At 42.6% G+C, this 25,241-nt stretch overlaps 1 protein-coding gene across 1 annotated transcript in view; it reads left to right on the top strand.

Annotated features, from left to right (window-relative positions):
- The first annotated feature begins 7,895 nt into the window (after positions 1–7,895).
- LOC311235388 (transmembrane protein 150A-like) overlaps positions 7,896–25,241 on the top strand; it is a 123,415-nt gene continuing 106,069 nt past the window's right edge. The window contains exons 1-2 of the mRNA XM_084322842.1: positions 7,896–8,030; positions 24,369–24,487. Coding sequence (XP_084178968.1) covers positions 24,423–24,487 — 65 coding nt within the window. The 5' untranslated portion in view covers positions 7,896–8,030; positions 24,369–24,422. The remainder of the gene's footprint in view (positions 8,031–24,368; positions 24,488–25,241) is intronic.

Below are 25,241 nucleotides of genomic sequence, written 5' to 3' on the forward strand. Positions count from 1 at the left end.
AGGAAGAGACTGTACATTAGGAGGGGGTACTGTGAAGTAACACGACAATGACAAATGTGTTTTTTTTTTTTTTTTTTTTTAAATAGTTGCGGCACACGCAACAGACAGCCCCCAGTAGCCTAGGTTTCCGTTAGAAAAAAACAAATAATAACGCAAATAACGTTCTGATTAACAAAGGCATTAGTTTTGTGGCATTAACGTTAACTAGATGTATCAACATTCATATGTACATTTATCATACACGGAAAGCGAACGGCGCAAGCACACACACAACAACAACACACGTTGTCGCGTAAATAACGTTCTGATTAACAAAAGGCATTCGTTTTGTGGCATTCACGTTAACTAGATTTATCAATAGCAATATGTTTCTTTAGACTAGAATAAGTAAAATGAACTTACTATCTCGGAAAAGTTGCAGCATGTCAGTGTTGTTGAGTCAAGTTTACTCTGGGTCTCGAGTAGAGCTAAATAGCAATGGCCGACATTTCAGAAACTGAAAAGGCAAACGGTTGCTTCCCATTGGTGCTGAGCACAGCGGAGGCGGGTGAAAGCGCTGTAAACGATCGCTCGCAAATGACTGCTTGACGCCTCTGATTGGCTGATTGGTTCAAATCCGTCACGACTCGGAATCAAATGACGGAATCTCCTAATCAAATGGACGGATATCCGTCTCAAGACGGAACGCTTTAATGCCTGAGCCTTCGGCCGTCCGGCCGGTGTGAGGGTGAGGGCCACACTTTCTCCTTGAATAGTGGTGCGCCCTGGTTGGATGGTGAGGAGATCCAGCTCCTCTGCGTCTCCCACGAGTCCAAGGGCGATGGCAGCCTCACGCATCAGCAGCGTGCGCTCCGAGCCATCGTCAATAACCGCGTAGGTCTCCAGAGTCTTGTTGCGGTTCCGCAGGACCACCGGCACAATCTTCAACAGCACGCGGGGAGTGCTGTCCCTCACGGGGCCCACGTAGTAGTTGCGTAGCTCTCTAGAGGGCTCATCACGGACTTCCGCCACGTAAAGCTTAGCCTTGTCGTCTCTATTGTTGAGGTCGTGGAGGGCCGTGAGGTGGATCTTCCCGCACCCGCTCTGTCTGCAGGGTCCCTTGAGGGTGCAGTCCTTTGCTCTGTGCTCACGGGTGCACTTCCAGCACCGCTTATTCTCTATTATCCACTGTTTCTTTTCTTCTGTAGTCTTCTCTTTGAACACAGGGCAGTTGTCTAGCCAGTGGACCTCTGTGCAGCACTGGCATGGCGGTGGAGTCTTCTTCTCTCCTTTCTTCTGGGAGGAGAAGCCTTGTTGGCCTTTCGGGGGCCCTTGGTGCTCCTTTGATGTGGTTTCATGTACGGTGGTCAGCACCCTAACGGGCCGCCCCGTTCGGTCGGACTTGTCTCGTCTACTGCGTCCATTGCCTCTCGGCTCTTCCCGCTTGGGGAGGCGGATGTGCCTCATCTCCGACTTCAGGAACTCTGAGAGCTCCATCAGGGTAGACAGTGGCTGTTGGGGGTGGAGACGCTCGTGTTCCCGTCGGAACCTCTCTTCCCTTTCCTTTGGAAGCTTCCTGACAAAGCGTTCTACGTTGGAGCCTGCATAGAGCTCAGTGCGGCCGGCGGCTCCTTGAAACGTCAGGAGGCTCACCAGAGCCTGTACCTTCAAGGAGTATGCGTCCAGGGCGTGGTCGTCCTTTATGTCTGCCATTTCTCCCAGCTCGTGGATCTCATCCAATATGTGGTCCCACGGGCGTCCCCAGCGCTCGTCCAGGGCCTGGAGAGACGAAGTATAGGGGGTGGGGGAGTATGCGTTGGCAGTGCATATGAGCTTGGCCGCAGGCAGCGTACAGTGCATAGACAGCTCGAGGAACTTCTGTTGCTCGCTGTGGTTGGCGGCGCCCCGGGAGGAACTCCAGACACATCCTCATGTCATGGTACTGGCTTCTAGAATTGTCTTTGCAGAATGGAATGACGCTCCCTGGTGGGCGCTGTGGGAGCGGGTCGTACCTAGGGGCCGGTGTAGTTGCGGGCCAATGTTGATGGGATCTGGAGGTTGCTCTGTGTGTGGCGGGTAGCCGCTCACATTGAGAGGGGGGTGGCACCTCTCCTGGTGCCATATATTCCTCCTGCAGACAAGCCAGTCGCCTTTCCAGGTCTTCGGAGTCGGCCTTGTCCCCTCTTCGGGGTCGGGGATACGTAGCCGGGTGCTCCTCCCTTTCAGGCTGGCGGCGCTGGGGTGAGTTATTCCTAGTGGATGCTCTTGATGATTGCCTGGAGGCAGAGGCCGATTGCAGTTGGGCGGTAGCGAGCCGGGTGTACTCCAAGGCCTGGGCTGCCGCTCTATCGCGCTCCCGCTCCAGTGCTTCCGCGGCTCTTCTCTCTCTGTCGAGCGCATCTCGTTGGAGCCACTCCTCTCTTGCGAGTGCATCTTGGCGTCGTTGAGCCTCTCTTGCGAGCGCATCTTCGCGTTGTTGTTGCATGCATTGGAACATGAGTTCTGTTTGGCTTGTAACGCTCCCTCTGCTTTGTGATCTGCTGGGGGGCCTACCAGTTCTGCGAGTGTCTAGGAAGAACTCTCCCGGTTGGAAGTGATTGAAGTCCTGCCTGCCGCGTGGCTCCACTCTGTCTGGGGGATTGATATCCTCTCCAGGTTGCGAGTCGTTTTCAGCGGAGTCACACTCCTCTTCTTCTTCAGGCTCATCTTGCTCATACTCATCTTGGTTGGCGGTATTCAGTGGCGAGAAGGTAGTTATGTCTTTACTACACGGGACTGCCACCTGGTGTCTCTTCTTCTCTTCAGGCCGCTGGGGGGTGTCAGTCGGGTCTGACTCTGTTCTCAGAGTCTGATCTAACTGCGGTGTGGCAGCAGCACCCTCTACTAGCTGGGGTGTGCCTGCCGTCTGATCTAACTGCGGTGTGGCAGCAGCACCCTCTACTAGCTGGGGTGTGCCTGCCGTCTGGGTTGTAAAGTCCCCTACTGTCCGGTCAGCTGATGTGTTTAGCACATGCTGATTGCTCTCCGAACTAGGGCTACTGGGTGTACCCAGGACACAGTCATCTAGTCGGGAGGGTAATCTACGCTCTCTAGGAGCACGAGTCTTCCCTTCAGGGAAGGGGGGGGGGGGGGGGGACCCTTTGAACCTGCCTCGCTCTTTCGTGACATCCTATCTGGTTTAACTCCGGCTCGGAGGACCAAATTGTGCGGGAGCTTAGAGGACTGTATATAATTGTCACCTTAGGGGGTGTGGTAGGATGCCTTAACTCTTAAACTAATTGTACCAAATACACAACTGAGTGAATAACTTAAAATGGAGTCACCTAAACTAGAAAGAGCGAGGAAACTGTTTGAATCATAATGCCATTTTTATATAAGCAAAAAAAGGGGAAAAAACATACATACAAATATTATTATCACTTTACACAATGCCTAATTTAATACTATAACTAAATTTAGATGGGCGCCCAATTGGTTCTATTAAAGTGTTCTGGCCAAACGTTGCCGCGGGTACCACTGTAGCAGAGAAACAATTCCCTCTGCAGTACGAGAGAGGTGGAGAGAGTTAGTAATCCTGGTGGTGAGAAAGAACCCGGATGGGTTCTGTAACGAGGAGTAGTAGACCGCTGCGTGGTGATGAGGGCGGGAAGACGCTGCCCGGTCCGATTGGCGCCACCAGTCTGCTCCTGCAGACCAGATGCTCCGCTGTGGTGGATCCGAGTGTCTCGCTCCGCTCCGTGGTGCTGCACGGCGCACGCCGACAGCTACTGAAGACACGCTGGTCCCTCTGTACCACAGGCTACTGCTAGTGGCTACTACATAGGACTAGTTGTGTCCTTTTACAGCGTCCCTTCGACACAGCCCTATCTAAATGTCCCCTGGTCTGTTCTATTATCGTCTGATATGTCCCAGTATAGAGCAGCTATCAACGCATGGGCTGGAGCTACTTTAGGTATTAGCACCGAGCTAGCTAGCTTCGGCTAACTGTTCATGATGAATGGGGAATACTATAGTCCGCTGTAATGTGCTAATCCCAGACGTTTACTAAACATCGAATTAGCTGGTTACTAAAAACTCACTCTCTCTTGGTGGTATAATGTCCGCTTGGTAAGCAACTTTACATCCTTGGTCACTGTCAAACTATAACGTTACGAGATCAACGCTGGATGCCTTTCTCCCGACTGGTTCTCTAAACAAGTCCGGGCAAGTTCAACGTCACTACGGGGTACAGGTAGTAAAAAACAACACAGGCAGTGTAAACAATTTGGTCAATTTGGTCAATATAATTTACTATCTAACTAGCTGAAGAAAATATTCACATTATTCACAGTGTCACATAAGGTGCAGTATGCATAGGGTAGTGTTATAATTTACTATCTACTGAGTATACATTATTCACAGTATCACTGAAATATACATTATTCACAGTATCACAGTATCCACATAAGGTGCAGTAAGCCTAAGGTAGTGTAGGTTGTCCTCCTTGGGTTCCTATAAGTCCCAGGTCAATGTCTGGTAGCAGTCGCTGCCCCCTGTTGTGGGGCCTGGAGGCTTCACCAATAAACATGTCTACCTGTCTGAACCTGAAAGGTGAGTAAGCTGCACAGATAATAGCCTGCCATGAGAACTATTTTCTGGGGTCATACGTACGTAACACCTATGATCAGGGGTCAGCTTGCATGACAACACTAGTACATCATTATGAATGAAGAGCCAGACTGGACACAAACCAGCACTGCTATTCTAAGATGCTGTATGCATTATAGGGTTCCTGGTGTTACTATGCGATACAGCCATGGCGGTGGATGGCCAAGACAGTAGGCAGCCACCTACTGCCTACCTACAGAAACAGGTGCCAACATGGCCCGCAATAACGGAACGCTTTTATGTTTTTCATATTTACATGGTCTGGTGATGAATAATGAATTAAAATGCACACAAATGTAACACTACTGATGCATACAGTATGCTGAAATAATTATGTCAGAACCACCTGTGTGAGGACAAGGACTACCTTCCAGCATCCAGCGCCCCCCTTAGGAGGGAATAGGGTACTACTCACAATTGTCCAAAAGCAGTCTGCAGTGTTGACATTGTGAAACAGGTCTATAGCTTCACCCCTGACACAGAAAAACAGCATCAGAAGCTGTTTTTCATAATCAAAGTAAAACAATAAAACATAGGTTAGGTTTACATAATGTTTATGTTGCTGCTAAGCCTATGTGGAAAGTAAAGAATATCCAGGTGTGAAAAAGATGTGTGTGATTCAGTCTGTCGTACTCGTGAGTGACTCGTGTGGAGGGGAAGTGTGTGGCAGACAGTGTACTGCTGAAGGGCGGCTCAGACCATAGATATATATAGAACACTAGATAGCTTAAGGCGGAGTCACCAGCGTCACTGAACCGCTGCCATCTTGCCCAGGTCAGCCTTGAGTGAGAGTGAGTGAGCTGCACAGACACAAATACTCATAACTCGCTGAAATATTGACGGATTTACAAACGGGTTGGTTTGCTATAAACATCAAAGATGTAGTTATGATACTGCATACTTATAAAAAAAAATGTAAAGATGTTTTTTTTTTACAAACCGCTTGAATCATAGCCACGTTAATAATGCTTGTAATAAACCAAACCGTTTGTAAATCCGTCAATATTTCAGCGAGTTATGAGTATTTTTGTCTGTGCAGCTCACTCACTCTCACTCAAGGCTGACCTGGGCAAGATGGCGGCGGTTCATTGACATCGCTCTCCATTGGCCGGCAGCGCGGGTAAGCTATCTAGTGTTCTATATATATCTATGGCTCAGACCACCATGGAGTGACGCTTGGTGCGCGAGATGGTGTGGCCTGCAGGCCTGCGGTGTCGGAAGAGGCAATAGGGGATATCTGCAGAGCCGCAAGCCCAACGTCTGGGCGGGGCTTCGTGGCTTGTACTCGGTTTGAGGCGGGATTTCGGGGCTTGTACTCGGTTTGACTGTGCAGTAGTCAGTTTGTGCTGTTTATTTTTACAAGCAGTGAGGACTCGACAGCATTTGCATTTCTGTGTTCCGTGTTGCAGGTTAAGGTTAGGGTTAGGGTTAGGGTTAGGGTTAAGGTTAGGGTTAAGGTTAAGGTTAGGCTGGGCCGGGTTAAGGTTAGGGTTAAGGTTAGGTTTAGGGTTAAAAATAAACAGCCCAGAACCCCGCCTCAAACCCAATAGCATATATCTGCAGAGCCACAGAGCCCAACGTCTGGGCGGGGCTTCGTGTCGTGGATGGGCTTGAGGCGGGGCTTCGTGGCGTGGACAAGTCTTGTGGCATGGACAAGTCTTTGCACTACTGAGCATGCGGATGAGGGGGGGGGGGGGGGGGGGGGCTCTCTCGCTCGCGCTCGCTCTCTCTCGTTTACGACATGCACAACTTTCGTCTTGTTTACATCAGGGTCCCCCATTTTCAATTCATCATAACATGACATACAGATAGACAGTAATGTTACATCTAGACATTTATGACAATTTATGTAACAAGGAGGGATATGAGGACTGTGTAACAAGGAGGGATATGAGGACTGTGTATGTGTAACTAGGCGGTATATTGTGCATCCCTTCCTGTAACATCATAACACAAGCTATAGGCAATGTTTCATATAGACATGTTACATTTTGCACAACAACCACATTTATATTGAATGTATTTGGGAGAAATGTCTAACTTTACCTTGATGGATAACTGCTGTTGAAAAATGCCGCACACACATGCGCACTCCAACAAAGACTTGTCCATGCCACAATACTTGTCCACGCCACGAACCCCCGCCTCAAGCACGTCCACGCCACGAAGCCCCGCCCAGACGTTGGGCTCTGTGGCTCTGCAGATATACCCTTTTCCCTCAAACCGAGTACAAGCCACGAAGCCCCGCCCAGACGTTGGGCTTGCGGCTCTGCAGATATACCCTACTCGGAAGAGGAGCAGGAGTGAGCGTTGAGGGAGTCGGTACTGAGGTCTGCTTACTGCCCTCATGTGGCAAAAATGCAAATGTTTTCATTTATGTTATCACTTTCACACAGTAGATGTCTGGGCTTTTTGGCAAAGGTAACGTTAGTAAACACTGGAGAATAGCGGGATATTTATATTTATTTCACGGCAACGTAAACAAACTTGAGTGAATGCAGGGCGACCACATTAATGACTATGGGTGGAACGCGCCTATACGAAGGTGCACATGAGATGCCACGTGAGCAGCGCACCTTTCTTTACTGAGAAACACTTTGGCTACAGCAGCAGGTCGCTGAGAAGAATACATCAACAACTCTCCTGAGCTCTTTTACTTTTCGGTGATGCAATTGTATTTACGAGAATTGAATGGGGAACAACGTGCATCCTCAGGCCAAATAGAAATAGTTGACCCATTACCTATGTTACATCATGGTAGTACTGGTGGTGTGTGAAGTACTGGTGGTGTGTGAAGCCTCTCTCTCTCTCTCTCTCTCTCTCTCTCTCTCTCTCTCTCTCTCTCTCTCTCTCTCTCTCTCTCTCTCTCTCTCTCTCTTCCTCTCTTGTCTCTCTCTCTCTCACACATGCACACACACACACGTTCATTCAATTCACGACACTAAAAGTATACTAAAGTAACCTTAGTATGCATAGACTGATACAATGCAATAGATACACTCACTGTCAACAATTACTTCTCAAAGCGGGGGGGGGGGGGGGGAAGTAAAAATAAATAAATAAATATAAACTTGGTGGGAGGAGTCAGGTGCAACAGCTGGCTCTTTTTATAGTGCAGACGTCTCCACTCGTCGGTCCATAAATAAACAAGACTCGCTCCTGGTGGAAAAAGTCGAGTAGCTTGGATGAATGAAAAGCGGGAGTAGTCTGTCTACTACGAGCTTGATCCCACTTTTCCCGAAATGAGCAAGAGTCCAAAGTTGCGTGAAGACAATGAAATGTGTCCGACGACAGGGGGAAGTGCATGGACTTACATTGCTTTCTGAGGAAAACCTTTTGGGGGTTTGCGAGATCGGAAAGGAAGAGCAGAGCCTGAGGCTTTGGATTTTATGACACAATAAGAGGTATGATGACAACGTCACTCAACCCTCCTTGATAGGACACCTTGATTAGACACCTTGATTAGACATAGCCTAGGACTATAGATAGATAGATAAATAGATATTAGGCCTAGTTAACAGCTGGTGCGTGTAATATGAAGGAGGTATGGTATTCAGATTTGCTATCAGTGATTTGATCTAAACTGGAGGCTTGTTGTGCTTTTTGAATACCTGATCAGGTTTCTGAATAAATGGTGATGACGATAAACGAATACTTTTGATGATAGACAACTCAGCCTCAAACACTAAGGTGTAATATATGACCCCCTGTTAAAATACTTTAACATTAGTTGCAGAAGTCTAATTAACTCCACAGTCATAGAAAGGCTTATACAAAAATACCATAAAGCTGGTTTTTGTAAGCTTATTGCATGCATTCGTTAAAAAAATGGCTTCTAGTTATAACGAGAAAATTATGTCATTATAACGAGAAAAAGAAAATATTTTGATATCATATTTGGACATTTGATTGGTTCTAGATGAAATGCGAGTCCCATTGCCTGTATTATGCTGGGTAAATAATGGGCTTCACTGTAATAAATTATTCGGTGGCCATGTCGATTTTAAATAACGTTATTAGGTAAATGTGTTCAATATAATTGTGAACTTTATTTAGTGGAAATTATAAGTAACATGAAAGAATAACAGTCTCCATCCGGGTACTTGCGGGTTCAGCGCGTTGAAAGAGATTTTCAGACGCCATTTTCCCCCTCTCACATTGTGACCAAAAATAAGTGAGTGGTAAAGATAATTACATGACGTTTAACCGTTAGGTAGTTGTTTGCATTAGATGTTTTTATGTTAATCTATACTTTTGAATAGTTTGAGAGTGACATTTGCACCGATGATTACAAGCATATCACTCGAGTGGCCGCCGTGGCGTGGAGTCATCTAGTTTTAGCTCGCTTGCTTGTTGCTGTACCAATTAAGTTACATGCTTTGGTAGCTTCATATCACAGCGGGGCAAATTTACCTAGACTGGAATGAACTTTAACTTGTTAGATCTCCCAGGCGACGTTATGTCATGTAATTTTGATTTACTTACTCAGAAGCATTTTACATTAATTTGGGCCACTTATTTGTCAAACACTTACCCCGAAGTTGTTGAAATGGCCCAACTTCTATTACCCCAAAGTTGAAACGGTCCAACTTTTCAAAATTTCAATTGGATAATGGAGAGTCTTTCTGTTTACTGGGCGCTGCCATGATGAATTAGATTAGACAAATTAGTGCAAATGTAGCAGTAAAGTGCAACAGAAATATACAATGTACAGGATATAAAATTCTAATTGTGTATAAAATATACAAATGAGTACTAGTAGTGAGTGTAGTGCTAATCAGATGTACGTACAGAGTTGTAGTCTAATATGTACAGTGATGCAGGTGTAAAGACAGTATGGTAGTCATACTGTCTAGCAGCGTAACTAGTAAGAGTAGGATATGTACAGATCAGATATCGTAACCATCTACAGATGTGTAAAAGGACATTGTGCAGGTAAATGCAGACAGGTGTGGATAGGTATGTGGTGAGAATAAATATATATATGCCTACATTGTCCTTGACCTTGACCTTCCTCCTTGTGATGGATAGACTCAATAGTAGGGAGTGATGTGCCGGTGGCGTCTATTCGAAACCCAAACGGTGCATGCTTCCGCGTTCACGTTTTCCGCTCTGATAGGCCACTGACCTACACTGTAAGAAAAAAAGCTGCAAGAAAACGGTAAATGTCTGGCATCAATGGTTGCCAAATACTTACTGTCAAATTACAGTAAAATCAAATACATTTACAGATTACAACCTTTATTTAATGGTTAATATTTTGATAAAAGGTAATTTACTGTATTTTTATGGCATTTACACTTAAAGTAGAAAAACTAAAGTATTCTGTAAAATAATACAGTGAATCCCCCCCCCCCCCCCCCCCCCCCCGGTATGAGCGTAGAAATAATGCGTGGAGAGCGAAGAGCGAGCCTCGCACACACGCTCTTTGAAATGGGTATCACAGTAGTACGCCCTACTGTAGAACATGACATATTAGCATGACATCTGATTTATTAATGTGCGGAGTGCGCCAAGGTTGAATCGAATCTCATTTTGAAATCGCTACGCTGCCTATGGACACGACAGTGGCGCGTCAGACAATTTCGAATGTATTGTCATTATACAGCACAATACACACATATACAATTACATACACACCATCCAACCAGAGTGGATACATTAATTAAACGTAAAAAAAAAAACTTGAACCAAGAGTGATTTGAACTTGTGACCATAGGCTCCACAGCCAGCAGACGAACGAGGTGAGCTAAATCAGCGGATGTTTAAACTGAGTGACTAATCCATGATTTACACTTGTGCCAATTGCGTTTGTCCCTAGTATTGGCATTAATAAATCAGATGTCATGCTAATATGTCATGTTCTACAGTAGGGCGTACTACTGTGATACCCATTTCAAAGTGCGTGTGTGCGAGGCTCGCTCTCCGCTCTCCACGCATTATTTCTATGCTCATACCGGCGTCGGCAACACTAGCGTAGGTCAGTGGCCAATCAGAGCGCAAAACGCGAACGCGGAAGCATGCACCGTTTGGGTTTAGAATAGAAGCGTACCGGTGATGCGTTGGGCGGTTTTCACCACCCTCTGCAGTGCTTTCCGGTCAGAGGCAGTGCAATTGCCATACCAGACTGTGATGCAGTTGGTGAGTATACTTTCTATGGCACACTGGTAGAAGTTCACCAGAATCTGAGGAGACAGATGTGGGCTTTCCTCAGTCTCCTCATGAAGAAGAGGCGCTGGTGAGCCTTCTTGACTAGTGCTGAGGTGTTGAGGTTCCAAGAGAGGTCCTCGGAGATGTGGAATCGAATTGGAGCCCATTTACACCTGGTATTAACATGTGATCTGTATCTGGATATATATATTTTTTTTTACTTTATTTTTTAGCGTTTATCGCTTTTCTGGTCAAGCATGACCGACAGAAACAGGTTGAAATGGGATGTAGAGCAGGGGAAGACATTCCGAGAAATGACGGCGGGTCCGGGAATCGAACTCGTGTCCCCCAGATCCGTGACGAGCACGGTTTTCCCCGAAGCAGAAATAACGCAGAGATATGCGGTGAGCTACGGGAGCTCCCCTGTATCTGGATATCTTATCTGGATAATGAAAAAAGTGTTTTAATGCAAGGTTTAAATTAATGCACACAGTATGTATTGCGATCAGAATGTGATCAGATTAGCCAGACCACTTCCAGAGGTAGTCTGGCTCACATTGTGACTGGATCTGGGGATGAATAAATGCAATCTGTGTTCACATTAAGAAACGTTTACCTGACAAGTCTGTAGCTCTTCATTGTTTCTGAAAGCTGCACACCAGCGGATATCGTAATCAATATAACTTATGGTGATGTTTTGCAGTCATGTCTCATCCCATAATGCATTTCTGGCACTGTACTCATGTGGGGAAAAGACAATTTCTCAATTTATTTCTGTTACCATGGCAACAGGCTGTCAGTGTGCACACTGGCCTGGGGTTTAGCATGATCAAAAGTTTAGCTTTGGTTTAGCTTCTTGCATGCAAGGATTGTGAGGAATGGAGAAATTGTCTTTGATTACAGCGCCAGGAATCTATTACAGGGTTGGGTTGGAGACAAGACAGTGAAGACACCATCACCATGGTAAGTCAAACTGATTAACCTTTTGCCTGGACCCTAACATTTTATTATTTGCAAATACTTCTTTGTGTGCTAGACCCAAAGAAAGGAGAGTGAAATTAGCTTGCATATCGTTCCTTGGGTCTGTCTGGCTAGGGTACTAGGAGAAAGTATAGTTAGAGCCATATGAAATCCGCGTTCACGGAATCGCGGACGGAATCGCGGAATTGACCAATAAAAATGGAATCAACTGCAAAACGTGGAATATTGCAGAATTTGGCCTAATCTGGACTGAAATTCCGTTTTTGGGTGGAACGCTTGGTGCACACGCGACCGGGGAGGCGGACGCTAGAGCGGGTTACACACAACACAGGCAGTCTCCCAAGCGTCTCGCTGCTTCGGTGTTTACATCGTCAAGAAGCTAATAAATTCCCCAATAAGCCCTCAATTCAGAGCAGAGCAGTATCCGAATGACTTTTATGCCTCCGGCGATAAGGTGTTTTGCTAATTCTGTCAACGTTCCGTGGACTGGAGCCACAAAAACACTTGCGACACTATTGTGATTAAATAGCTATAAGTTAACGTTAGGACATGATCGCTTCTTGCTAAATCTAGTGCACCCATCCATTTGTTTAATGCAAACGAGTCATTATACACTGCCCTTTATAATCGAAATAAACTTAAATAGCTATGAAACGTTTTACAGTACATAGGACTATAGATGGAAATGATAGCTTCTTGCTAAATCTGGTGCAATCCATTTGTTTAATGCAAACGATTGTCATTATACACTGTCCTTTATAAACGAAATAAACTAAACTAAAGGTGCCTAAATTATGCATTACTATATTTCATCACAATAAAATAGATATAGCTAGGCTACTGACATTGTGATAATGTCAGTAGTAGCTAGCTGTATCTATTGTTTACACTTGAAATGTGTATTTTTATTTTGTCACAATATTATTTGAAAAGTATTGTGTAAAATGTAACTGTATTTCTGAGTTGCAGCACTTAAAAACATTAAATGGACTGTTATATCATATTCAATTGTAGACATTTATTCATTCCCACTTATTAGACACTATTTCTGATGGTAAAATGAGCATAAAAAGCAAAATACAGAATTCTGAAATATTAAAACGGAAAAAACGGAATTTGGGAAAAAATAAAATGGAATTTGGAAAATAATAAAACGGATTTCATATGGCTCTAAGTATAGTGACTGTATGATTGTGATTTTTTTGCTTTTGGTGAAAAATCTAGCTGTGATGATGCGTGCATTTATTGCCTCCCACTCCATGAGGGACCTAGCTGCTTCTCTTGAGAGCATGAGTCATACTCCCTCTGTGCATTTTCTTGCTCATGACCTGAGTATATTATTGTTTCTCCACTTGAAAGTTGTGCTTTTCCTGATTGAGTCCATCTTGTTTCACTGAGTCTTATTAAAGAAAGGTGGTACTGTTTCATTTCCGACGCTATCTGGGCGGCTTTACCGGCTTGGTACATTGTTCGAATGTTCCAGGAGCCGATCTTTGTAATGTGTTTAGTTGTGAGAAGGGGGATCAGCTGGGCAACGTCCTTTCGGCTTGAGTTGTCCAGCACCATACTTGTCTGGGGAGAGACACCTTCCACGTCCAAACTTCGCTGTGTATTTTCCATGAATGTTTCTGTAATCATTTTGTTCCACTAAGCGGGTGATTGGCCCACCTAGAGGTGCTTTTTTTGTCGGGGTATTGCTCCCTTAGCCTTTTGCCCTCTCAGGCCCACCGGGCAGTGGTTGAACCATTCTTTGTCTGTTCCCTCACCTGAGACCAGTTTTTCATGGGTGACCCTACCAGGAGCACTAGTCTCCAGACAACATAGCTCTCAGGATCATAAAGACACGCAAACCTCTCCACCGCGATAAGTGGTGGTTCCAGGAGAGGTTTAGATCTGATCACAATGCGGACAGAATGCAGACAACGAGAACACATAACACATATAAATACCAGGTGTAAATGCAAAGGGCGAGATTGGATCTTTTCATTATCCAGATAAGATACAGATTGCTTGTTAGGCGTACCAGGTGTAAATGTGGCAGGGTTGTAAAGTACTTGAGTAATTGTACTTCATTACAATACTTAAGTACTGTTTTGGGGGATTTGTACTTTACTCGAGTATTATTAGGTTTGTATACTTTGTACTTTTACTCCATTACATTTCAGAGAGAAAAAACATACTTTTTACTCCTTACATTTAAAATACAGACCTACAAAGTACAAAGTACAAATCTCACAGGTCCAACCATTTTAATTGTTTATCTGGCCGAACTAACGTTAACGTTATTAATCCTGCGACCGCAGGTAAACAGCCAATCAAATCCCCATCAATGGAAAATGAACCCGCCCATACCCATGCTGATTGGTCCTTTTGCAACACTAGAAAGTGGGGATCTTTGATTAAACACCTGCTATCAGAAGAATAGACAGTCAGATCCGCATTATGCTGTGGTTGATATTGTGATATTATTCAGGGTACTCCAGTATTCTGTCTTTAATATTGTGATATTATTCAGGGTACTCCAGTATTCTGTTTTTAATATTGTGATATTATTCAGGGTACTCCAGTATTCTGCCTTTAATATTGTGATATTATTCAGGATAATCCAGTATGCTGTGGTTAATATTGTGATATTATTCAGGATACACCATTCTGTTTTTAATATTGTGATATTATTCATGCTGTGATGTGAATGCCGTCCATGTTAGTTTACCTTCATTGTCTATCGCAGAACACATTCCATTGTGGGCAGAGTGTCTGCTTGGTTTTATTCCAGCCTTGCCTAAACACCAGCTGATGATTTCACTAAGTGGTTCACCTCTTCAACTAACTCACCTGGGCCCCGTTCCCCGTACCTGGATAACTGAGTTAGCCGGATAACTTTCGGGTAAGTCTGACTTAAGCCGGACTTTCCGATTCCCCGTACCTGGATTTCCAAATCACCATGACAACAGATCCAAAAGTTTGAGCCTGGTCGAAAGCAGAGTTTAAGTTCAAGTTAGCCGGATCAAGCAAAGCCACGCCCCCGCAAAGAAAGTGACAGCTCGTTTCCTGAAATTATTCCCACAGCCTAGGATCTGCGTTATACCATTCTGAATTACGTTTTTGTGCTCCATTCTTCCAGAGGGGTCTTTTGAAATGTAAAATAGACCCAAAATGCTGATACTAAATTCACTTTGTCCTAAATAATGCACGTTATATACCGTGGCGCTCGCTCGGTGCAACAACAACAAAATAAAGAATATTCTAAACACGGGTCTCTCGTTCATTAATGTATAAACAATGAATTTATCCCATCTGGCACAGTGGCGTAGCGGTAGTGCTCAAGCCTGGCAACCCGGCGACCGGTGTTCGAAACCCCGTGTTTCCAATATAACTTTTTGGAATATAATATTAATGATTATACGCAAAGGTAGCCTAGTTTTAAGTCAAAATATTATAAATCTACATGCATTGAGGATGTCATTCTTTATATAGCTCTCAACGTGCACCAAATTGAATTATTCCTATATTGCAAAAAGAAGGAGACGACTGGGTCTCGAACCCCGGTCGTCTGCGTGAAAGTCAAAAGAAGAACCCGTTACACCACAGAGAAGATAAGTAAAAGATCGACCATACATCAATCAATGGGTAAGGGAGCCGTATCGTTATTCTGTATTTTTACTGTATTCTGTACAGTTTTACTAATTATTTTCGCTAGCAAGATCTCATTTGATTATTCAATCCAGCAGGCAAGTTTAAAGAAATATAATCTGATTGATTGAGGTAATGAGGGACTTGAAATTAGCCTATAGATAACGCATTTAACTTGTCGGCGAGGCGATTGAGCCGTACTGCAATATGTTACTAAAGTTTTAAATCAATTAATCAATCAATGCCGCCAGAGAATCAGGATCTCTGCTCTCGACACTTGCTGCCTTCTCGGCTGAGGCGGGCACGCGCACTTATCCTGGGTCGCAAGTCTGGCTTGAGTTAACGAGACTGAATCCACCTTCGAGGAACAGGAAAATCCCGGCTTCAAACATCGGGTTAACTGAATCTGGATAATGACATCTTGATCGACTTAGTTGAACCAGGTACGGGGAATAGGGCCCTGGTGCAATGTATAGTTAAAATGAAAACTTGGCCCACGATGGAATGAGTTTGAGACCCCTGGTCTATCCCTTTCAAAAAAAATTGTACTTTTACTTTTTAGTACTTAAGTACATTTAAAAGTAGGACTTTTTTACTTTTACTCAAGTGTGTTTTTAGCCAGATACTTTGACTTTTACTTGAGTCAGATTTTGAGACGGTACCCATACTTTCACTTAAGTATAATTTCTGGGTACTTTTTACACCCATGTGGTCTTGAAGTGAAAATAACAGATTTTACATTATAGTCAAGATGTCAGCTCCCAGTATACAGACAGTCTCCATTGACATCTTGAGAAGTTGGGACCATTTCACCAACTTCAAAATACAAAATAGAATTGGTGTGTAACGCCAGCTAAACTTATTTGAAGTGCAAGCATTAAAATTATTTACCCAGTGTAATACAGGCACACTGGGACTCACATTCCAATCTAGAACCAAAGTGATAGCCAGCTACAACTCACATGTCCAAATATAATTTATTGAGCAACAGGAAAAAGACATTGGACCTCATTCACTAACATTCTCGTAAGTTTCCTCGTAAGAAGTTTGTAAGAGGAAACCTACGATAGTCCTCCCCGGATTCCTGAACGCGTGGAGATGTGGTCGTAAGTTGCCAAAATGATCGCAGCTGAATGAAGAATGTCACTCATTCTTAAACTGAAAGTGTGTTCTCATACACCTGAATTTGAATACAGAAACGCCCCTCCAGCTCCTTATAAGGGCATACAGGACAGTGTGCAAACAGATTCAACAGCTCCTTATACCAGAAGGGAGAGGCTAAACATTGCATGTGGGTTGTGCTGACCCCTGTATTCAACAGGTAGCGCGGAAGCGATTTGCAACTGATCAAAATGAGATTCAAATGTATTGTCATTATACAGCACAAGTACAATACAATGTATGTAACGTATGTTAGTGCGTTGTTGCTGATAAACTATAGATTTATAATATATTATTAAATATATAGCCTATATATCCATTGGAAATGGGCTGGTGTGTTTTCTGAGCCGATCTGAGCCGTGGGGGCAGGGTTTAAATACTCAGGCGAGGCAGGCCTTTACAACGATCGCATGGAACACTAACCCCGCCCGCCTGTTCATGTGTAACGCTCGGTAATGTCGGGGACAGGATCGCTGTGGATAACTTGAATGGCGATCAGATAATTGGATAATTTTTTTTGCATTACATCAGAGACCAGGTAAGGACTCTATATATAAAATCATGCGTTGATCTGATATTTCTTTCTACCGTGATCAAAGCTATCTGTGTGTATGTGCTTATCACCGTTGGCTGCGGTGGGGGGGGGGGGGGTGCCGCGCTACGAGGGCCATTTCATGTATGCACGAGGAGATATAATAATGATAATCTAGCGTTGATTTCAGGATGATTAGATAATCAGCCGAAAAATTACAACGTGATGACTGGATTACACTAAAATGCCTTTTTCTCATCTTTCCCTGGAATGACTCAGAATCACCCAAACCATACCCACATTCAAACCGGTATAAAACGGAAATGTACGGATGAAAAAACAATCTGTTTTTTGCATGTTGACAGTCGATGGCGTTATTAGATCCATAGCTATAATATAAAATATAGTTTTAGGACTCGCAAGTTTGGCATTCTGAAACTATATCCATTGAATAAGTGCTAATAAAGTCCTAATTAAGACCTGGCACTGAAGGGGGATCAGCGCCCCCTGCTGCTGGCGGTCAATGTGTTAAGAGGTTAACCCTGTGCGGCCCAAATAAAAAAGACATTAGCAACATCAGAGGCCAGAGGGTGGGACCTATAAACACATGAAGGGTGCCATAACTGAAAAAAAGGTTGAGAAACGTTGGTATACTGTACTTTTCGCACTATAAGCCGCACCTGACTATAAGCCGCAGCAGCTAAATTGAATGATGTGTACATATATAAGCCGCACTGGACTATAAGCCGCATGTGTTTTAATGTTTAATTACCATAATGTAAGGAGTGGAGCCTGCGGCTTAATTTGACTCGACACAGGAAACCTCACCCGGCCCGGACATGGAAAGGATTGACAGATTGATTGCTCTCTCGATTCTGTGGTGCCGTTCTTATATTGAGCTTTAACTTCCCACCTCTACAGAGAATGACTCCCACCTCTACAGAGAGTGACTCCCATTGGGACACAATACTGTCGGACAAATAACAAGAATTAACTCATTTACAAGTTGTATTAAGTTTAGCAAATAAGGGAACAGATAAATAACATTTCAATGCAGTAAAAAAAGCAATATTTCGATTTTCGGGTTTTGTCCACATATAAGCCGCACCGTTATATAAGCCGCAGGGTCGAAAAATGGGGGGAAAAGCCGTGGCTTATAGTCCGAAAAGTACGGTATATGGTGTGGCTCTTTGTGGTACCACAGTAATTTGTGTGGCTCTTTGTCTCTGACTGGTTGGCCACCCCTGGTGTAGTGCTTATATTTATTTTCGGACATCACAATGCATCGGCATGACTATATTGATTTGATCTGATTTGATTTGATGTTTTTTATTTTCGTGTCTTACATACAGGTGTATGCCCAGCCCATATGGGCTTACAAGACACATAAGCATTAAGTATATAATAGTATACTTGACATTGACAATAAGTTATATAGACCAAGATGGCCACAAAAAAAAGAAAACACAATAAAACGTAATATAACAAGCTGTAAGCAATGAATGTAAACAAAGAAACGGGGAATTCATATACAATTATATAGGATATAGTGTGTTTTGTTGTGAAAGTGTCATGCTTTCTCCAAAAATCCTGCAAAACTGAAGATCTCCACAAAAATACAACTCAACATACAACTCTCAGACTATAAATGTAAAGCGTATTTTTTAATGATAGAAATATTGTCATATTTATTATTATAATTATTTAAATCTGAGGATATCTGCAGAATCGACGTTAAAGGAACACGCCAACTTTTTGGGAAATTAGCTTATTTTCCATCTACCCTGGGCCTGGAGTTAGACAAGCGGATACATACCCTTTTCTTCTCTGTGCATGCATTAGGCTTAGGGAACAGCCGTACCGTTAGCCTAGCTTAGCGTCATTCACTGGAAGTAGGTGTGCCAGTGTAGCCTATTTCCCAATAGTCACGAAATACACTCCAAATACAACTCCAAAACGTTCCTGTAAACATGTTGTGACCTGTATATTTAACACGTGTTTCTTTTTTTGATCCACTTTTTCTCCCATTTTCTATATTTTCTCCAATCCCAATTTCGTATCATCCAATTCAACCCTCCCCTGTCACGAACGCTGTTTCTTGCCTCCCACAAGCCGGCTGCAATGTGGACTAAGTCATACATAGCACAAGTCCCCTCCGGTACTTGAGGTAACAGCAGTCGCATCTTTTCACCTGCGCAGCTCGATCTCTCAGTGGCGAGGAGTAACGCGTGGGAGGCTCACGCTGCCCCCGACACTTCCTGATTCTACTGCGCAGGCGCACCAACCGACCTGTAGGAGTCGGTGTCCACAACGCCCGATCCCCACCCATCAGTTTCCCACCCCCTAATACGGCCAATGTGTATTAGTATGAACGACCAGCTAAACTGAAAGCAATGTGGAGCGCTGGGCTCGAACAGGCAAGCCCAGCATCTCCATCATTCGTGGCGAGCGCCTTGCCCACTACGCCACGTAGCCGCCCTTTAAGGCGAGACACTGCAGGTGAATAGGCAAATATACTTTTTTTGTTGATTTTGAGATTTTGTTATATTTTGTTTCCTAAACATGTCTTCTATGAAACTAGTGACAATAAAACGTCAATAACACACATTTTGTTTGTTTATTTTACTTCATTTTGCCTTATTGCATCCATAAATGTCCACATATTTAATGGGGAAGTGCCTCATTTGCATATATAAACATACATTTCAGAAAACTTGCAATATATTTTTTCTTAGTTTATATGTACATACTGTAACAAACTGGGAAAGTTTCATAGTGATATCTATTCAAATATGTTTAGCCTATTAGGGGGTACTACACTGTACTACACTGTTTGTAGCCTGTGTGTAGTTCTGTTCAGTTCAATAACATCATTATTATTATTATTCAGTTATCAGGCATGTGTTTAGGTGTCTATTACTAATGGTTTGATTAGGTTTTGTGTTTGTAAATATCTGTTTTAAAAAAAAAGTATGGCATTTTACAATACAGAACTTTGAAGGCGTTTTCCCAAAAAATTTGTTTTAAGAGTTTTTCCTCATACTCTGAGCCAGAAATCTCCACTGCAGTAGCACTCACATACACCAAACCTTCCAGTTCTATTCATATCTATGTTCTGAAGGTATTTACAGAAGGGTTTGTTGATATCGCTGATTCATACCCTGATTTATATCACATTTCATTCCTAAAAACATGGCGAAATATGGAATTTTACCATAAAAATGTACTGAATGGAGTATTTTCTGATTTATGGAGTGATAAAAAGAGATATCCAAAATCCCCTCTGTAATAACCTTTGGCTCTAATATGTCAACAAAATGAAACTATAATTTTGAAAATGGCTTTATCCAATGTTCAGATTTCTGTCCTGGAATTATATGCAAATTAGTGCATATTTAAGTAGATAATGCCTCATTTGCATATTTAAACATACAATTTCAGAAAACTTGTAATACAAAACAGTCTTGTCTTAATATAAGTAATCAACTGGGGAAGTTTCATTGTGATATCTATTAGTTAATTATTTTACCCTATTCACCTGTAGTGTCTCCCCTTAACACGTGTTTCTTATTTCTTTTTGACATTTTCGTTTTCTAAACAGATATACTCAGAATTTTTTTTTGCCGAACCACTGCTGCCTGGCCGCAGTGATTTCATCACCTCAAAAGCCCTGTTGCTTTTTTCCTGCTCTTAGCTACGAGCGAAGCCCCGAGAAGTAACCGCTCATGAATGCCAAAATTGGCCCGAAAAGCTCTTAACTCTTTAATTGCCAGACCCGAGATATCTCGGGTTAACTCGCCATGCGTTGGACGCCAGAACCCGAGATATCTCGGGTTTTGGTAGTTTTTTCTTTTATTCGCTATTTTCATTCATTATTCATCCATTGACCTCGGTGTTGCCATATGAAAGGATTTTGCAATACCGGCCGCATCCTGCCAGATGGCAGTGTCGCCCACCCTTTGAAACCTTATATCTAACTCTGTGTTACACTCAAATGTCTCCGGGCGCTATATTTAGACAGAGCCGAGTAAGTCGCTTCTTCCGAGCACTTCCAAACGCATCTGGCACACTCGATCCATAAGTTGTGCCAAATTATGTCCGGGACCAGATGGACACCAATACTGGAAATCGTGATCAGACAATTAGAATATTCTTTTTGGAATACCACCGACCACAGGTAAGGACTATCTGACATCAATTTCAGCTTGATCCAACAATGTTTTGATACCGATCCAGTAGGGCTGGGCGATATGGCCAAAACTGATATCGCGATAACTATATCGATAACAATATCATATCACTCGATATTCGATATTATCGATATTGTTATAAGTATACATTTAAAAAAAAAGTTTATATACTTATAACAATATCGATAATATGATATATATGATAAATAATGATATCGATAATATGTTTATTTTGCAGCAATTCTTTGTCGTTGCCGCCATCTTTAGTGTTACATCCCCTCACACTCCAGTTCTCAGGCTGCAGCTGGTTTGAAAGCGAAAGTAAACCGGCTTCTCTGCTGGCTGTGGCTCCAGGGGAGTTGAACAGTTCTGGCTCTGCTAGTTTCTTTTCTATCTTTTGGCGCTTTTTTGGTGGACAAACCACCGCACATGTGAACCGTGCCTCATGACTGGAGACTAGCTCTGCTAGCACACATAGCCTACTGTGTAGAGATGGTTTCAAACTATATTTTAAATTAGAAAGCAAACAAAATAAATGGACAAGAGAAAAATAGATCTCAATTTGGTCAGTATTGTCATTTGGACAAGCAAAGCCATTACTTTAAGTTGCAGGCAAGAAAGACAAGTCTGTCCACTGTCTCTTTTAAAACTGCCCTGTTGCAGGTAAAAAAAGAAAAAACGAGAATTTTTTTCCCGATATTATTTTTTCCGATATCGATTATTAAAATATATCGCGATAATTATCGTTATTGTTATATCGCCTAGCCCTACGATCCAGCTGATTAGCGTTTTTAGTGTTCAATACGAATGCCGTTACTGGCAATCAAAGCATCAGAAACGACCCCCCCCCCCTTTCATACATTCATGATGAAACATAATACCTATTATATACATTTGATTTGGAAATAGTAGCGTGTCCAGGCAAGACGTTGCAATTCACGTTGCGCCCTATTACTCGCTTCCCAGGAATTATCCCAGATCACTCTGAAATTATACTTATATTCACCACGGGATAACGCGTGAACGTATGCATGAAAAAAGTATCTCTTTTTTGCATCTTGGACGGAAGAAAGTCAGTGTCAAATGACTATAGTATTGTCTTCATAGCTATAATATAGAATATAGATCTAGCTCTACAAACAAGGTGACACACTCCTATCTTTAAATCGTGGCATAGCTACAACGGGACCCAGCTAATGGCTGGCACTGAATGAGTTAAGTGGAGTTATGATGAAATTTGCTCATAACTTTTCTCGGAAGACCGTTGCTGAATGAGGACCATTGTACTGTATGTGAGTTGTCCAAATAGGACAATAATAATAGAGTCCTGATTTGGGGCTATAATTTCAACAACACCTGTAAATTGGTCAGGGGACATAAAGTATACAGTGACACATGTTATTTGTTATTTGTACATCTAATTTGATATTCATAGTTTTATCATTAGTTTGTCAACTTTGCAGGCAGCCTTCATGGTTGCTCAGGCGGAAAGCATGCAGCTCTTCCATTGCTCCAATTTATAGATTTCCACAGATCTTTATATATTGAGATATTTTTCTTGTTATAACAAGGTCTTTATCTCGTTATATCATGATCTTTTCTCATTATTATTTTACTGAATGAGTGCAATACACTTCTGTAGGTTTTTCCATTGAAGTTATCACTTAAGCATTACATCACGCGCAGGAGTGGTTTGTGAACAATAAACCATGCCTAGGGGTGGTCGTTAGGCCCGAGGCGCAGCAGAGGGTCGTTAGACCCCCCTAGGCATGGTTTATTGTTCACAAATCACGACTGCAAGTGGTGTAATGCTTTTATACAACTGCCACATTCATCCAACCTTATTGCTATACAATAAACACACATTAATCGAAGATTAATAGAAAAATCCGCCAGAAAAAGTAGTTCCCACAACTACAAAAAAGACAAGTTGCCTCCATGTGGAAGCAGCTCGGAAGTGCATCCAACCAACTAACACATCCAACTGTGTGTTATTGGAAGCAGCTTGAAGTGCATCCAACCAACTAACACATCCAACTGTGTGTTATTGGAACTAACACATCCAACTGCCTTTCAACTAAGGCATCCAACCAACTAACACATCCAACTGCCTTTCAACTAAGACATCGAACCAACTAACACATCCAACTGCCTTTCAACTAAGACATCCAACCAACTAACACATCCAACTTTTCTTTAGTTTTTAATTATGAAGTTAGTGGTTATTGGAATGATTGATTGATTGATTGAAAATTGTATTACCAGATGCAGAATGGGTACAATACAGTACGGCTCAATACACACAATTGTTAAGGGGATGCAGAACTACTTTCTATAGAACTTCATTCTTAGATGCTTCTATAGAAAGTAGGTCAAACAAATTAAAACGTTTTCTTTGCCCTATAAGAAAAAAAAAGTTTTCTTCGCCTTTTTTTTTTTTTTTTTTTTTTAGCCTAAACTTAACCAGTTGGAAACCAGGCGTACAGTAATAAAATTAGCAATCAACCAATCAATCAATTCAATAGACCATGCTCACTTAAAACAGCGCTGCTTCTCTCTCAGTCTGACTCCCCCGCTGTTGCAGACAGGAGTGTGTGTGTGTGTGTGTGTGTGTGTGTGTGTGTGTGTGTGTGTGTGTGTAGGTGTGTGTGTGGGGGTGGGTGGAGACTAGAGCCAGCGCTGCAGTCAGAGGGAAGGAAAAAGAAATTGAAAACAAAATTGCAAATTAATCAATCAATCAATCCGCAATTTGTTACACAATGATTCATGACCCATAGATTACACAATCCAACATTGTGTAAGAGACTAAGACATTCGCCGTGACAGAATCGCTTGATATTTAGTCGTTTAGTCGTTATCAACATATCCATTTGTTAAAGATTATTGTCCGCCATCTTGTGATCCGGCGGAGTGATGTGATGTGATTCGGTTGTGGGTGGGTCCTGGGCCAGCAGCGTGGAATTGTGAAGAATAAATACGTGTAAAATGACTGTTTCAGCCAATCAGAATCGAGAAATTTGCATGCCGTTGTATAAAGTAACTTATACTATGAACTGTCTGGCTGACTACACTGTTTTTGGAATCTTTGTTTGAAGGGGAGAACTTGTGGAGTCTTGTCGTGGTCTGGAGACCAGTAGGTGATCATCACCATGTCATTGTGGATGGTTCTCCCCATCAGCCTCCCTGTCTTCACCATTACTGGGATATGGGTTGTGTAAGTTCCGTCCCATCATACATGATGACAACACATGTCCAAAATATCATACCTGCAACAGGCTCAACTTTTCAGGCTATAACAACACACACACACACACACACACACACACACACACACACACACACACACACACCACACACACACACACACACTTATATACCTTTCGAAAACGGGTATGAATAAAAAGATAAATAATAATAATTATGTCATTATTTTTAATATATACAGTATATTATTATTATTATTATTATTATTATTATTATTATTATTATTATTATTATTATTATTATTATTATTATTATTATTATTATTATTATTATTATAAAAATTGTTTTTATTTATTTTATTCATACCCATGTTTCTGAAGTTATACACTGGGTTTTGAATGGTTCTATAATTCCTAGGGTTATGGAATTGACTCACAACACAGAACAACTGTATGTAAATGTTCACCCAATAACAGCAATATGCTAATGTTCAAGTAGTACTAATGACAAAATGGAGAATAAAAAAAGTTCTTGATGGATTTTCACAAACATGTTAGAGACAAATTCACTGAACTTTGGTATAGATGTAATTGTCCGTTGGATGTGATCCAGTCGAGTTACAAACTTCAGACAATTCAGTGGTTGTAATAGTCAACATAGAACAACAGGGTCTGGTTGTAAGGAAGAACAAAATGTTTTAGCTGAAAGGTACAGTTGCCTCACCTCTAGGTGAGTCTGACATTGAAGATGAAATTTAAAGCCCC

The sequence above is a fragment of the Notolepis coatsorum genome (genome assembly GCF_963971535.1).
Source record: "Notolepis coatsorum genome assembly, chromosome: 10".
NCBI classification, from domain to species: Eukaryota; Metazoa; Chordata; class Actinopteri; order Aulopiformes; family Paralepididae; genus Notolepis; species Notolepis coatsorum.